This window comes from Pseudochaenichthys georgianus, chromosome 13, assembly GCF_902827115.2.
Source record: "Pseudochaenichthys georgianus chromosome 13, fPseGeo1.2, whole genome shotgun sequence".
Taxonomy (NCBI): Eukaryota; Metazoa; Chordata; class Actinopteri; order Perciformes; family Channichthyidae; genus Pseudochaenichthys; species Pseudochaenichthys georgianus.
Window position 1 is genome coordinate 19703071 of NC_047515.1, and position 16889 is coordinate 19719959.

The 16889-nt window shown below is 43.1% G+C and overlaps 1 protein-coding gene across 1 annotated transcript in view; it reads right to left on the minus strand.

Moving 5' to 3' along the window:
• Window positions 1-1629: 1629 nt before the first annotated feature.
• The window catches only part of rtn4rl1b (reticulon 4 receptor-like 1b), a 205205-nt gene continuing 189945 nt past the window's right edge, over window positions 1630-16889 (minus strand). Inside the window, 4 exon segments of the mRNA XM_034097149.1 lie at window positions 1630-3852; window positions 3854-4396; window positions 4398-4439; window positions 4962-5413. Of these exon segments, the coding sequence (XP_033953040.1) occupies window positions 3550-3852; window positions 3854-4396; window positions 4398-4439; window positions 4962-5413 (1340 nt within the window). The 3' untranslated portion in view covers window positions 1630-3549.

The following is a 16889-nucleotide window of genomic DNA, read 5'->3' on the forward strand; positions in this document are numbered from 1 at the left end:
CACAGGTTGCATCACTGGATGTCTCTTGATTCAGATGTCATCACGTGTCCTAGAATGAAAACTCTTCATAATCGTCTTGAGGTTGCGATCTGCTATCACACATACAAATCTGCCGTAGAATGAATATTTTATGTCCAAATTGAGCAGTTTAATTACCATTAAGACAGTTAAATGTACCCTCAGAGGGACAGTACATCCTTAATTTGAATGAATCCCTTTTAAAAATTCCATATATATAACTAAACACTTTAGTTGAACTTACAGTCAGTGAAGATAAACATTTATGTAAAAATATAAAATGTTCTATATAGCAGAGCAAATAAGCAGGTTATTGTCCCATTTACAAAGTTCTCGCACTTCACTTTGTTAATGCTTTTTCACCTTAATTACAGTGATGGATGTTTATGTGCATGTGAACAAGCTTATAGAAAAATCCACACCCCATCAGCTCCATTAAATAGATACAAATGGATGCAGAGACGGCTCATTTTTTTCCTGTGTTAATCATTTAACATCTCATTCAGCTCACTCAAACATGAACATGGAAAAAGAAAATCGGTCTTTGCCGACTATGGACTTCATCATTATGGATTATGTTGACCCTATTTTCCTCAAATGTTAAGAAGTACTTTAACTGTGTACATCATCATTATCAAATCAAAACATTAAACTATGTCTGTGGGATTTTGGTTTTAAACAACATCTTGAATTTGTGTAATACAATTTGATGTAGTTTCATTAATTTAATTAATTAGATTCAATTTCACAGTTTTTGTGTCTGTGCCATAAAAACACTTTTAATCTTGTAACCAACAAGAATGATTTAAGTGAGATTTGTACATGAAAATCAGAGAAGTTCACAAAGTATGAGAAGTGATGAAGTGGGTGTTGGATAAACTTAGAGTGAAAGCTGGTGAGTGTGATGAGCATCAAACACCAGATGCCAGAACGGGTATCAGTTTGAATAGAATAACACCCTATCCTCGTCCATGCATTTAACCACTCCTTCTGAGCTCATTTATCATTTTTTTATCATTTAACAAAATGTTTAAAAAAAGGTAAATTGGAACACTTACTTGTGGATCAATTTCTATCCCGGTGAAGGGAATTTAAAGAAGGGGTAATATAATTTATGTTCCACAGGCCCATTAATAATAATAATAGCCTAGAATATCCACAGATTCCATGTGACACTTTCATTAATATCCTCAGTGCTTTTAAATGATTTATTGAACTGCAATATATCAAACCATAGTCTGCATGTCGACTTTGGATTGAATTTTTTCTGTCCTGTTGGTCAGGACCTTCTGTAGGTTGTAATGAAAAATTGGCTTTTTAATCCAATTGAAGCCAACATTTCACTAATATTTAATTTGTGAATTGTATATTCATCCTTATATGTGCACAGAAAAAGTGTCTGTTTGTAGGAAGCAGCTAAGCCAGCAACTAGAGCAAAGACAGAGGTGGCATCTGGAAAAAAACAAAAAACATATATATATGCTGAAGACAATCAATTTGCGCTTTAAAATACATTTGAAGGAAAGAAAGGCAAGAAGAGGGGATTGAGCATGCCTTTTACTTTTTTTTCAAAACAAGTACATAAAACCTTCAAAGCAGCAATAAACAGACTCAAACTGCAATGGTAGACATAAGAAGATATAGATTTTAATATCTTTATAAACATATTGTACTGTTGTTTTCTGATGATAATTTACTGAACACTGAAACATGGCAAAGAAGTAGATGAAGAGGCATACAGTAGAACAAGAAAAAGGTAGGTGAGGAATTGTGCATTAACAAATCAAAGGTTCTAAAAATATATCATGAAAATACGTAAATCAACAAATTACCAGAAAATCAAAAGTGGAAAAACTCCTCCTGACAGGTGGAGCCGAAAAACCCTGTTATCATCGATGTCACTGATATTGTTTTTCTCATAGTAATACAGTAAATTATTAATATCAGCACTGCAAGAAGTCCTTTTGTCTCCATTGTTACAGGTATAGTTCACATCATTGATACAAACAAACCATCTTATCAGTAGATTTATGGGAGGCACAAAAGCTCCAGAAGTACAGCAAGATGTGCCGTAGTCGTCCATCTGTCGATCTGCATTGTACTTGCACCCCCTTGTTACTTCAGAAGCGATTGTCTCGGTCTTAGATCCCGTCATTCATGGACAATCACATCACACACAGTTAATTAAGAGGCATTATTCACTCTGCATGATCCCATCTTTGCCATGCTCCTTTTAAAATGTTTTTACATTGAAGGTACACAATTTTTTTCTCAAGTCTTGTTCTTGTATTCCTTAAAGTTAAGTGATTAAAAAAACATGTGTTCCTCACTCTCAATGAGGGAAGTTCACCCTCATTCATCAGTTCAGCACAAAATCACCGGGAAACTGAGAAAGCCCCCCTTTAACCCTTCGCCTCTAAGACTCCTTGTGACACAACAAGGATCCATCTCTAGGTCCATTTGGTGTCTTAGAAAAATCAAATGAACAACATCTGACACAAGATATAGACAGACTTCTTCAATATTCACAGCTTGGAATCCCAGGGACACATATTGTTTCCCAAGCAAATGAAAGTAGCGCATGGCAGTCCTTGCCATATTGAAACAATTAGCGGCTTAATATTCAGTTGCCCGGAAGGAGAGAAGTGGCGTAAATGAAGATTGAAGCAGAGTTGTGTGTATGAATCTAATACGAATGAGAAAAAAAGTTGAATTGGCAGAAAGTTTGGTTCAGTACCTGGAAAAAGTCAGCGTTATATAGAGAGTAGTTAATACACTGTGAGCTTATGGTTGCTCTGTTTATAGCTTTAAAATCTGTGGCTATATGTTTCCATTTAGTTTGAATGGCACATTCCTATGTCTTAGACTGACCCACAATTTATTGCCATGCTAAACCTGTACTTATTTGTTTACGAGAAACACTTACACCCAATTGTTTTGGCCAAAATACATTTGGCAGAAAGGATGAGAGCAAGGTAGGACTGACGACAGAGAGTGTACAGGGTCATTGATTTACCATTTGTACCTTCTTGATAACGAACAAACTGTGAACTGGAGCTAAAAGCTGGATGGAGCACTCGAAGACCTAGCTCATCTGTCTCCGAGCTAAATAGCTAACAGGTTTCAGGTTTTAAGCTTCCTCATTTGCTCCGTCATCTCTTCCTATTTTGCACCAGATTTTGGTTATCTAAACTCCATTTGAGTGAATTGTAGACATAAGAAAATACATAAGATGTCAAGACATATGAAGATTAAACCATACTGGCATTAGTGGCAGTGCAAGCATTAACCTTGTATCATTCTATGTCCCTCAGTCGCTTCGATTGTTGTGCTGCAAGTCTTTCTGTTGTAGATGTTTGATGCTTTAATGCCTGTTTCAGTCTGAACACTAGAGCTCCCTACACTACATTTACACATATAATCACACTCACACACAAACATAGAAGACACACAGGCCTTGTAGTGCAGGAGCAAGAGAGGGTCTGAGGGCTGTGGTTTTTTGTGATTAGCATCTGCAAAACCCTCTGAAGGTCAACGGAAAATGAAGTCAATATTTGTCGTTATTAAGGCCACAAGGAGGGCACAGGCATGTAGTAATGACTGGGATAAGGTCGCTCTATTGTTGGCTTGCTGAACCCCACTAGGGGGGCGAACAGTGGTCCGGGGTGTGCACTTGTGCTTCCTCCGCGTGACAGTGCCGTCTGGGGACGTGTGGTCATGTTTGCCCCCTTCTGTTAAATCCGGGGAGGCATCCTCCTTGTCGGCCATGACCTCCTTTGAGTGGTGAACCTCATTGTCACCCTTCCCCTTGCTCACCCTGCTGCGAGGCTTTGTGGCAGTTTCGAGAGCGCCTCGAGGTGTGCACTAAGTGGGTCTGCCCTCCTGAGCCCACCACTACACTGTGATTCATGGACGGATTCACCGTGCCAGATACATTGTTAGTCTGGGCTCTGGACTCAGAATTAGGTACAGCCGCTGGACAGTTGGGGAAGTCTTCCTTGCGCAGCTCCTTGAGGTCTTTACCCTCCAAATCAGCTGGCGCCTGGCAAACCACTGAAGACGTGGAGCCTCCGAAACGCTTCAACCATTCCCACAGCGACAGAGCCTTGCAGTCACATGACCAGGGGTTGTCGTTGAGGCGCAGGTATTCCAATGCGGGAAGTACGTCCAGGCACTGTCCGGACAGCTGTATCAAGGTGTTGTTGAACAGGAAGAGGGAGGTGAGACGTTTCAGGTCGTGGAAGGCCAGGCGGTCAACCCATTCGATCTGGTTTTGGTGCAGAAGCAGTCGGTCCAGGGCTCGAAGGCCTCGGAAGGTGTTCTGGTTGAGACTCCATAGACGGTTTCCATGCAGGAACAGGTGGCTCAGGTTGTGGAGGGTCTGTAAATGTGTCATCCTGCAGGTACTTGAGATGGTTCTCCTGAGAAGGTGGCAGAGGGGACAGTATCACACGATTATATATTATGCAATGTTTTCATTATTGCACAAACTGACTGTAGCATTTGCCTTGAACATATTTTGTGAATCAGCATTCTATGGAAAGTATGTGTTCATGAATATCACAACAAGCTGTACCTTGTACTTTATATATTTGAAAAAAGGAGGAATGATCAGCAGTGCTGAATTCATAATCCAAACCGAGAAGTAATGTGTGAAAGAATTTGGGATTTAGCAGCACAGATGGAAAAATTGTTGATAAAGTTAAGGCTGTGTGCTGATGTGGTAAATGCACCTGCCAGCTTGTCACTAAAGTGAGGCAGCGGAGGCACTGTGAATACACAACACATTAATTTTACAACATCGTTTAGAATTCGGCTACGTGGGTTGTGTTCAACTTAATTCACATAGAATAGGTGTTGGTTCGAATTTGTTCTTGTTGAAATTGACAGCCCTAATAGAGTATTGGTGGTAAAACGCTCTTAAAAACAACAGTTGAATGTACCTGTAAGTAGAGATATTGCAGGTTCCGGAGGCCTTGGAAGATGTTACTAGGAAGTGAACTGAGCCCACATTGGTACAAGTGAAGCGTATTGAGGCGACTCAGCCCGTGGAAGGTGTCTTCAGCCAAGGAGCGCAGGTGGCGGTTGTCTCCCAGATCCACCTCCTCTAACCGCGTGAAGCCGTGGAACGTGGACGGCTCGATGTATGTAATGTTGTTGGAATAGATCCAGAGAGTGACTGTATTGGAGTTGAAGTGACCCCGAAGCAATCGATGGATCTTGTTGTTCTGTAGGAAGATGCGCTCACTGTCAGGGGGGATGCCTTCAGGGACTGACAGGAAGTTATGGGCTTGGCAGGAGACGGTGTTGGGTGCAGTATAGCAGATACAGTGACGGGGGCAGGACCATGAAAGCTCAAGCCCACAGAGAACCAGCAGGAACTCCAGTCCACAGCCTACAGAGAGAGCACACACACACACACACACACACACACACACACACACACACACACACACACACACACACACACACACAACACACACCACACACACACACACACACACACACACACACACACACACACACACACACACACACACACACACACACACACACACACCACACACACACACACACACACACACACACACACACACACCACACACACACACACACACACACACACACACACATACACACACACACACACATTTTATATAAATAAATATTTATATAGAGAAAGAATATATATTACATACATAAATCACAAACACACAGAGGCAGACAGGAAATACAAATAAAAAAGGAATTAAGTATGGAGTTATAGCCATTTAACTTGAATTTTGAAGCATAGCCTTGATAGTGAGGCTGTACTCGCCCCTAGAGCTAACATCATCCTGCTAACAGACTTTAACAATGACGATGCTAACATGGTGATATTTAAAATAATTAAAGTTTACCAAGGTAACCATTTTGGTTCAGTTTTGATTTGGATAGTTATACAGCTGAGAAAATGTTGAATTAAAAAGAAAACTGTAAAACCTGCTTCTAGCACAAATTCCTTTATGTGTAGCAACTTCCATGCAACACTTTATGTCGACCTTGGCCACTCTGAACTACATATACCAACTTCATGACCATGAAATATCTAAATTGTATGACAATAGCAGGTCTTGGACTGACAGACGGACATGCCATCCAACGCTGTTGCTGGAAGTGCACGTTATAGTGGCCTTATTACTAGTACTACTAGTGTATTGAAATCATAAGTCACAGGTCGCAAAACACAAAATAAAAAAAAAGGTAATGAAGTCTAATTTAGAGATTTCATTTTGCATTCTGTTTTTCACAAAGCACTGAAATTGTCCCTCTGCTGCACATTATGTACCCTTTTGTCACAGTTCACTGCCTGAATCAACTAAGTGTTTTTAGGCCCACAATTCAGAGTCTACTAAGAGAACAACCAATAACACCTGCTTCAGTGAGTCACAAGATGTCTCAGTAAAGTTGATTGGGTCCCTGATTCAACACTCTTGTCTGATTTTAACATCTTGGCAGAAATTAAAGCAATTACTCTTTCCAATATAATGCCACTTTGGGGAGTTGTGCTATTAGGAGTCCAATTCCTTCGCTGAGAGTCCACCCTCTGCAGCAAAGCCTTGATCAGTCGTTTTGTGTTGTTAAATGGGGTGTGAATGCATATTTAAAGTTGTAGTAAGCTGCTCTGGGGCGATTTCAGATTAGTGACATGATTCCCCAGATCTTTGAGACAGGAGATATGACTTATCCACAATCTCATCCCGAATGAGCACAACTCAGAGCCCATCATGGCAACCCCTGACTGTCTTCTGCTCAATTTATTATTCACAGCATAGCAGAAGCCTGATTCACTGAATCTAATCGATATGCCTCTGTTGCCTTTTAACTCACCCTGTAATCCTAGGTCTTTTATGCTGGAAATTCAAGAGCTGCAAAATAACTCTACACCAAGAGACATGCGTATTTATCTAATGTATTTTCTGTGGCTAAACTGTGACATTCAGCGTCTGACTCCACTGACCTTTAACAATAATTCTCTGTGTCTAGTTGCAGAGCTGGAGCATTGAGCTGTGTGTCACCTGAACAGGAGTGTGCTCTCTCGGGCACGGATCTAATCCTATTTGTTAAGCCCTGCCACTGGGCAACAATGGAAATGCATGCATCCTCCTGAACCAGAAATTTGCCCTCAAAATGAGGTGATTCTTCATGGTTGAACACTGTAAAAAGGTTGAATTAGAGGGTGTGTGTTTGCATGTAGATATTTTGTGTCCATAACACTGCACCACAAAATGCCTTGGCTTACATTTAATGTCATGACCTGCATCAAGACATGGATCATTTAGTGCATAACCAATTTCTCTCTCTGCGTCTTTTGTTTCTGAATGTTTCTTTCTACACGCCATTTCCATGAAGAGTGATCAAGCATATCAGCATACTGGCTGAGCAAATAGGTGAAAACGTGTTGCATTACTCATGGGAAATATAGGTTTGTTTTATTTATCTGACAAATAAGCAAAACAAGAAACAGTACATCTTCCAGCGTCCATTAAGCAGCAACGAGATGCAGGTGCACATTGATTAGAATATTGACCCTTACAGAAGATGCCTTTCCATAAAGAACACACACAATGCAACAAATTATATCCATCCTCCTGCTTTTACATTTGTTCTGAGATGAAACGATTCTTGTTACAGGTAACCTGCTGTGGTAGGAATTAATCCAAGAGATTCCATTATTCATTTAGCAGATCTTCTTCTTTCTCAGTAATTATATTTTTTGAAGCCTTGAACTATTTCCATTAACACACTTCTTCATGCATCTCAATAGTATTAGGTATATGTCCAGCAGGAAAATGATCTGAGAGAAAGACATTGATAAGTGTGATACACAGGAGAGCGAAGGCATGAGAATGGAGATGTTGCCGAGATAGTGAGACAAATTTGAATCAGTGATCTGCTAATCATGTTGGACACGAGGATGCACCTCCTCTCCTCTCACTATCCTCAACTTGTCAGAACTAAGTAATAGATTCTTTACCCTGCTTAATCAGTTCCTCCAAAACGGCTCTTTTTACGGCTCTGACCAAAAAAAAAAACAATTGGTAGATAAGGGATCTTATACCTTTCTTCATTCCTTCCCTATGAATACAATCTCTTAACTTCATCCCTGATGAGGCTTTAGAAGGGGTGAATGTATGATATGAATGTTGAAGTAACACTCTCTTATGCATGCAAATTGAGTGATGAGGGAGAAGCATGCACTCTTTTTCCTTGTTTTCACAGCCACACTGAGGACATGTGTGCTCTCGTTTGAAGCTGGCATAACATGCACCACCACTAGAGACGTTAACACCTGCCAGCTTACTGATCTCAGCACAGCATGTATTTACATCTCCAAGTGCTACTTTAAATACAGATGTAGACATACATTACACATACATGCATTAGTGCTTGTAGGTATAAGCTCTCCATGGATTCACTCAGTCATTCATTCTCATACTGTATATTCTCAAGCATCGGGTTTGGGGTAATGTCAGTATGACAAGCATAAAAGGCTGGATGATGCTTGTTTACAGAGCTTTGAATGGGGGAACTGGTTTTCTGCTCAGAGGAAAACATGTATTGTGTGGGAATAATGTCCTTAAATGAAAATGTAAGAAATTAATGTGTGTCATGACTGCATTGTGAGCTCACACAATGTGCCATTCAGCTCAGATTGTATTATATAAATTTATTTGGACACAACGAAACATATATATGCCAATAGAGCCCATTGGAATTTGGCAGAATAAAAGAGAGGCTCTAAAAGACAGATAATGTGTTTTTGGAAAGAAAAAAGGCGCAGCTATTTCAGGTTGGAGTCTTGGCTGTGGATTAATACTCTCGTCACAAGTCCTTCACTTCCAAGTCTCTCTCCATGCAGCTTCCTGTCACCCCCCTTTCTCTTCCTGGTTACTGGTGACTAATGCTTTTGATATCTCTTCATACGCTTGTATGGCCCCGCAACCTCATCATCACCTCCTTCCATTTTTCTTTTCGAGGTGGAGATAAATAAATGAAACACAATGCCCCAGGTCTCCTGACAGACCAATAAGTGACTGTGTGGAATATCAGTGGAGCAGAGTTCACACTAGATGTGCCCTCATGAATAACACATTTCTGCTAATGGGAGGGAAATGGTACGTCTGTAGAGCTGCGTGACTCTGCCCATAATTAGACTGGACAAACTCAATTTCCTGTGTCTCTCTCCAAAGCCCGTGATAAGCACCCCTGGTGTCTTCGCTTCTGCTAGTGGCTGATTCTAAATAAAGTCTCAACTCACTCCACACTCGGTGTTTACAGTCATGTTCATGCATATATATTAATGGTGAAGAAATATATTAGATGTTTGATTGAACGGGCTCATTCGCCTGAGGAACTTGGCTTAAAACACGGCTGATGAAATGTATTTGTGGTGTCTCGTCAATTGTGTTAGTCGTGTTTGTTTTATGTCTGTCACTTCATGTTTAGTCAGGTATGTAATTCCAAGTCTAGTAAGGTTTCTATGTAGAGTCACGTTTTCTTGTTACTTCATGTCTTGTCTGTCTATTTCATGTCATGTCTCGTTTTCCCATTTCCTGTTTTATTTTGTACTTACCTCTTGTCTTTCCTTTCAGGTCCTTTTAATTCCTCACTTTGGGTGATTTTCCGTCCTCGTCAGTGTCTGCCCCGCCCCTGATTGTTCCCACCTGGTCCCTATTCCCTCATGTATAAATAGTCCTTGTCTCCCTTTGTCTTGTGCCAGTTCGTCTTGTTTCAGTGTGCTTCCATGTCCAGAGACCCAGCGTTAAAACCAGAGAGAAGAGTTTTGTTTGTTTGAAATCGAGAAGTTTTGTTTTGTCCTCTCTTGAGTGATTTTTTTGTTAAAACTTTGTTTTATTTTTTTCATTAAAATCTGAGCCGTCGCATTTGAGTCCAGTATTTTTGTACCCTGTTTTAACAGAACGAACTGGCCAACATGGACTCAGCCGACTCAGAAAAAATTAAAGTGGATGTCGAAGAACAGAGAGCAGAGCTTGCTCACCATGCTGCACAGCTGGTCTCCATTAACAGAGGAGTTGGTAACCTCACTGATCGCCAAGCAGAATTCCAGGAGGCTGTAACGAATCAAGTTAATCACCTGGCGGTTCAAGTGCACAGAGCTCTGCCAGCCGAGCTGGATCATCTACACGGTCTCCTACTATGCCAAGCCCATCCGTTGCATCCGCTGGTGCTGCTGCAGACCACATTCCCTCTTCTGGAACGTCGCTTCGCCTTGCATCTCCAGAAAAGTTTTCCGGGGACTCTGGGGACTGTCGCCCCTTTCTGGTACAGTGTGAACTGCATTTCACCCATAACCCCTCAGCCTTTATCTCAGACCAAGCTAGAGTAGCCTTTATGCTGTCCCATTTAACCGGGCGAGCTGCTGCCTGGGCTACGGCCGAATGGTCCGCTAATTCTCCAGTGAGCCAGTCAGTGAACATGTTCTCAGAGACTCTAAGGCATGTTTTTGATCACTCTTCACCAGCCAGAGAGGCCAGCCGAGTGTTAATGCAGATTAAACAGGGACCCAGAAGAGTGGCAGATTATGCGATACAATTTCGCACTTTAGCAGCAGATAGCGGGTGGAACACCCCAGCCCTTATTGATGCCTTTATGAATGGATTAAAGGATTCTATTAAGGATCAATTGGCACCCCTGGAGCTACCAACAGATCTTAACTCTATCATTGCAATGTCTACCCGCATTGATATTAGACTTAATGAAAGGAACAGTGAAAGGTTAACCTGTTAAACCCCGAGCCTGTTTTTCAGGTTTCAGGCTCGAAAATGACATTCCCAGAACAAATGACTGTAACTTCACTTCTAAAAGGTTTATATGAATAATTTTTGTTATCAAAGCAAGGTTACATCTGTGAGTTGGATGTAGAAGTGTCAGAATCAATATAGATGTTTCTGTGTCAGAGTAAATTCAGATGGAACATAGCAAAAAAATGTAAATTCCTGTCTCCGCCTAAAGAAAACCCATTACTTATAGTGAAGACCAACCTTGAATGATGGGTTAGTAGCCTAAAAGCTTTAGGAATCCAAATTATAACATATAATAAGTACCCTGTATCAAGATTGAGGCAAAACAAGTGCCATTTGACCTTTTTAGAGAGATTTATGAAAATAAAGTCCAGGCGGAATAAGCTTTGGGCACATTTGGTTCCATCAGTGCCATTTGACCTTTTTCAGATACCAGACTATAAAAATCATTGTATTACATTGAATAATCACTATAGGTATTCATTCCATTAAAAAAAAAAAAAATTAAAAATATTTAAATAAAAAAAAATATTCTTAAAAAAATATTAAAAATATTTGTGTGAGTGTGTATAAAAAAAATCAGGGTCCCCGTCGGCGGGGACCTTCGGGCTTAACCAGCGTGGACCAGCGTGGACCGGCGTGGACCAGCGTGCGCCCATCTGCCCCACAATGCCCATGGATAAACAATACACCTCTGACAACATCATCCGAGGAACCAATGCAGCTGGGCGGAGCCAGGATCACGGCAGAGGAGCGACAGCGCCGTTTCCGTGAAGGATGCTGCTTCTACTGTGGACAACATGGCCATGCTGCATCTTCCTGCCCGTTAAAAGGACAGGCTCATCGGCGCGACGGAGGGCGCTGGTGAGCCGATTTTCTGCAGCTGACTTTCCTCCACGTTCATTGACCAAGGTAAAATTACAGTTACGTGACCACACCATGACTCAGGGGGTACTAGTGGATTCAGGGGCAGACGAAAGTCTGATGGACTGGGGTCTTGTTAAAAGACTGGGTATTACTACTGTTCCTTTGACTTCTCCTGTAGATGCCAGTGCCTTAGATGGCAAGCTGTTATTCAGAGTAACCCATATAACTGAACCCGTTCAAGTAACCATAGATGACATTCACACAGAAACATTAAGATTCCACTTATTTGACTCTGCACTTCACCCTATAGTTTTGGGACTTCCATGGCTCCTCAGGCACAATCCGAATATTGACTGGCGGTCGGGAAACATTATGAACTGGGGCTCTGATTGTAAAGTAACCTGCTTAGCCTCCCCTGGGAACTCCAGACAGTCTGTTAATCAGACAGACATCCCCAATAGAGTTACCACTGACATCAAGTCAGAGTATACTGACCTGTCCAGAGTGCCTGCATGTTATCTGGACTTAAAAGAGGTTTTTGACAAGACTAAGGCTACTTCGCTACCACCTCATCGACCTTATGACTGCCCTATTGACCTTTTGCCTGGAGCTCCGATCCCTAGAGGTCGGCTTTACTCCATCTCTGCACCAGAAAGAGGGGCCATGAAGACGTATATTGACTCTTCCCTTAAGTCTGGACTCATTAGACCGTCGTCATCACCTGCGGCTGCAGGCTTTTTCTTTGTGGGCAAGAAAGATGGTTCCCTCCGTCCATGCATAGACTATAGTCCACTCAATGGAATAACTGTCAAGAATAAATACCCCCTTCCACTAATGTCTACAGCGTTTGAACTGTTGCAGGATGCCCAAGTATTCACCAAACTGGACCTCAGAAACGCCTATCATCTCGTCAGAATTCGGGAGGGGGATGAGTGGAAAACAGGGTTCAACACTCCGAGTGGCCACTACGAATATCTTGTTATGCCTTTTGGTTTATGCAATGCTCCAGGTGTTTTTCAGGGTATGATCAATGATGTGTTGAGGAACTTTCTCAACAAGTTTGTCTTCGTCTACCTTGACGACATCTTAATTTTCTCACCGGATGAGGAAACTCACATTCAACATGTCCGCCAAGTACTCCAGAAACTGTTGGAGAATCAACTGTACTGCAAAGCTGAGAAATGTGAGTTTCATGTCAAGACGGTCTCCTTCCTGGGTTATATCGTCACCGCTAACCATGTTCAGATGGATCCAGTAAAGGTTAGTGCTGTGGAAGATTGGCCAACTCCCACAAACGGGAAACAGATCCAACAATTCTTAGGCTTTGCCAATTTCTACAGAAGGTTCATAAGAAACTTTAGCACCATTGCGGCGCCATTACATGCACTAACCTCTTCTCATGTTGTTTTTAAGTGGAACACTGAGGTGGAGAAAGCCTTTCAAAGACTTAAGACGTTGTTCACAACCGCTCCAATCCTCACAGTGCCTGACCCGCAGAGACAATTCATTGTGGAGGTGGATGCCTCGAACGAAGGCGTCGGAGCGGTGCTCTCCCAAAGGTCTGCTCAGGACAACAAGCTCCATCCTTGTGCTTTCTTGTCACGGAAGTTGACAGACGCAGAGAGGAATTACGATGTGGGGAACAAGGAACTTTTGGCAGTAAAGATAGCCTTAGAAGACTGGTGTCATTGGTTAGAGGGGGCGGAACAACCATTTATAGTATGGACTGATCACAAGAACCTGGAATTCATTAGAAAATCCAAAAGACTAAACCCACGCCAGGCTAGATGGTCATTGTTTTTTAGTCGCTTTAACTTCACCTTGTCATACAGACCAGGCTCTCAAAATGTGAAACCAGATGCTTTGTCACGCATGTACGAGCCTGAACCTGCTGCCAAAAAACCTGAAAGCATCCTTCCACTTCATTGTGTGGTTGGGGCAGTTTCATGGCAAATAGAATCTGTGGTGAAGCAAGCACATGGTGAGAGCCCGGCTCCTAGTGGTTGCCCGCAAAATAGGTTGTTTGTACCTGTTTCTGTTCGCTCACAGGTAATTCACTGGGCTCACACGTCTTTGCTCACCTGTCATCCGGGGGTTAAACGCACAATCTTTATGATAAAGCAACGTTTCTGGTGGCCGGCTATGGAGAAACAGGTGGCAGAGTATGTGGCAGCCTGCACCGTTTGTGCCAGAAACAAGACCTCCAAACAAGCTCAGATGGGTCTGCTGCAGCCTCTTCCTGTTCCACATCGTCCATGGTCACACCTCTCCATGGACTTCGTCACTGGATTACCCGTTTCCGAGGGAAACACCACCGTCCTGACGGTGGTGGACAGATTCAGTAAGATGGCACATTTCATTGCATTACCCAAGCTCCCCTCTGCCAAAGAAATGGCAGAGGTCATGTTACGTGAAGTTTTCCGCATTCATGGTTTTCCCAGGGATATCGTATCGGACCGAGGCCCCCAGTTCATCTCAGGTTTTTGGAAGGAGTTCTGCCATCTCCTGGGTGCCACCGTCAGCTTGTCTTCGGGTTACCACCCGCAGTCCAATGGCCAATCAGAGCGGATCAACCAGGAGCTGGAGACCTGTTTGCGGTGTCTCGTTTCCCAGAACCAGGCATCGTGGAGCAAGCACCTGGTGTGGGTCGAGTATGCTCACAACACACTGCCCACCGCAGCTACTAGACTTACTCCTTTCCAGTGTGTTTATGGTTATCAGCCACCCTTGTTCCCTGCCAATGAAGGTGAGGTCACGGTCCCGTCGGCACACGCCATGGTCCGTCGGTGCCGCCGGATCTGGGCAGGTGCTCGTCGTGCTCTCCTGCGCAGTGCCAGCCAGATGAAGAAGGTGGTGGATCGGCATCGCAGACCTGTTCCATCCTATAGGCCTGGACAAAGCGTTTGGCTGGCTACCAAAGACTTACCCCTTCATGTCATGTCCAGAAAGCTAGCCCCAAGGTTCGTGGGTCCTTTCCAGGTGTCTAAGGTGATTAACCCAGTGTCTGTGCGCTTACGTCTACCCAGGTCGCTCAAAGTCCATCCTACGTTTCATGTGGGGAAGGTCAAGCCTGTAAGAGAGAGTCCTCTGGTGCCCGCCTCTAAGCCCCCACCGCCTCCCCGGATGGTTGATGGTGGTCCTGTCTACACTGTTAAGAAACTGCTTGGAGTCCGTAACCGTGGTCGAGGGAAACAATTCCTCGTGGACTGGGTTGGTTACGGTCCCGAAGAAAGACAATGGGTCCCTGCAAGCTTCATTGTAGATCGGAGTTTGATCACTGACTTTTATCAGGATCATCCAGGAGGGTCTGGGACTTCCGGAGCAGTCCCTAGAGGGGGGGGTACTGTGGTGTCTCGTCAATTGTGTTAGTCGTGTTTGTTTTATGTCTGTCACTTCATGTTTAGTCAGGTATGTAATTCCAAGTCTAGTAAGGTTTCTATGTAGAGTCACGTTTTCTTGTTACTTCATGTCTTGTCTGTCTATTTCATGTCATGTCTCGTTTTCCCATTTCCTGTTTTATTTTGTACTTACCTCTTGTCTTTCCTTTCAGGTCCTTTTAATTCCTCACTTTGGGTGATTTTCCGTCCTCGTCAGTGTCTGCCCCGCCCCTGATTGTTCCCACCTGGTCCCTATTCCCTCATGTATAAATAGTCCTTGTCTCCCTTTGTCTTGTGCCAGTTCGTCTTGTTTCAGTGTGCTTCCATGTCCAGAGACCCAGAGTTAAAACCAGAGAGAAGAGTTTTGTTTGTTTGAAATCGAGAAGTTTTGTTTTGTCCTCGCTTGAGTGATTTTTTTGTTAAAACTTTGTTTTATTTTTTTCATTAAAATCTGAGCCGTCGCATTTGAGTCCAGTATTTTTGTACCCTGTTTTAACAGTATTACTATCACTCTTTGGTCGCTTAATGTAATTTGTTGAATATTCTGTAATATCCTACTATACTTTATCTCATATACAGCAATTTAACACAATTGTACTATATGAATCTGTTGAAATGGTTCTAAACTTTAGCTTGTCATTTTCCTTTCTAATATCAAGTCATGCAATGTGTCAGACTTTAATTTTGGATAATGTGGTTAAAAAAGAACTAAATTAACAGGTTTATTACACTCCAATGTTTCCAATATCTTTGCAAAACATTATCTGTATCATGTATTTTATATCCATGTGGACTCACTCAAACTCAAAATATTTAAAAATCTTAAACATCTTTAATAAATCATGTCAAATTAACCCAATACCAACCAATACCAATAAGAACTCTACAAAATGAGGAAACATCTAGAGATAACTGGTTTAACACAAAATCATTTTCTATTAGATTATAAACCTTGGTTATATCTCTCACAGGCTCCGCCCTCTACTGGACTATATGGGTACTACCTTACCCTGCGAGCATTCTCCCACTGAGACTTCTATAGACGTAACCGGCCTTGGGCGGGCCTACCTGAATGCGAGCGCATCACACCGTATAAAAGGAGGTCTCGCCTCCTGACTATCATCCTTTTCTCTTCAGCAGCGGAAGTGATTCCACGAGAGACTGAGACGTTTGAAAGAAGAAGAAGGGGTTATCATACCTCCAGGGAGTCGCCACTGCTAGAGACCCGGGCCTGTCCTTCGCAGTGGCGGAGCTGGGGCGTGGCTGGGAGTGGCCCGAGGGCCGTCCACGGTGCGTTCAAATACCTCAGTAGAGAGAAGAGTCACCGCAGCGCGCGCTCCTCCTCCACAGGCTTTCCTGCTGCAGACGAGGGAGCTCAGCGCGAAGGTGAGACAAAGGGAGAGGTGTCGGTACGGAGATCCCGTGCCCGCGGCGCCCTCCACCTCTTCGGCCCACCCCGTGGAACCGGCGTGCCGGCACTCACGGGGACGGGCTTTCCGTCTTTACGGATCTGACTGGCGGGGGGAGAAAAACTCTCCCCGCACGGGACTAGGGGGCGAATCCCGCCTCCTCCCTGTATAATGCACAGATCACTACATTTTCTAATAAGAATGAGGTTGATCTGTATCCAAATCTAAGTCTCTTTTGTTTCCACAAAGGCTACACTTACGCACAATGTTAACCGTACAAATTCCCCATTCGCTGCCCCAGCTGTAGCTCCTGTAAAGGAGGTCCAGTATTGGTGGGCGTGCGCAGATGAGAGGGATGAACCGCAGGGAGTGCTATCTAGCGCTATGCGGGTACAGGGACATTATGGCCGGCG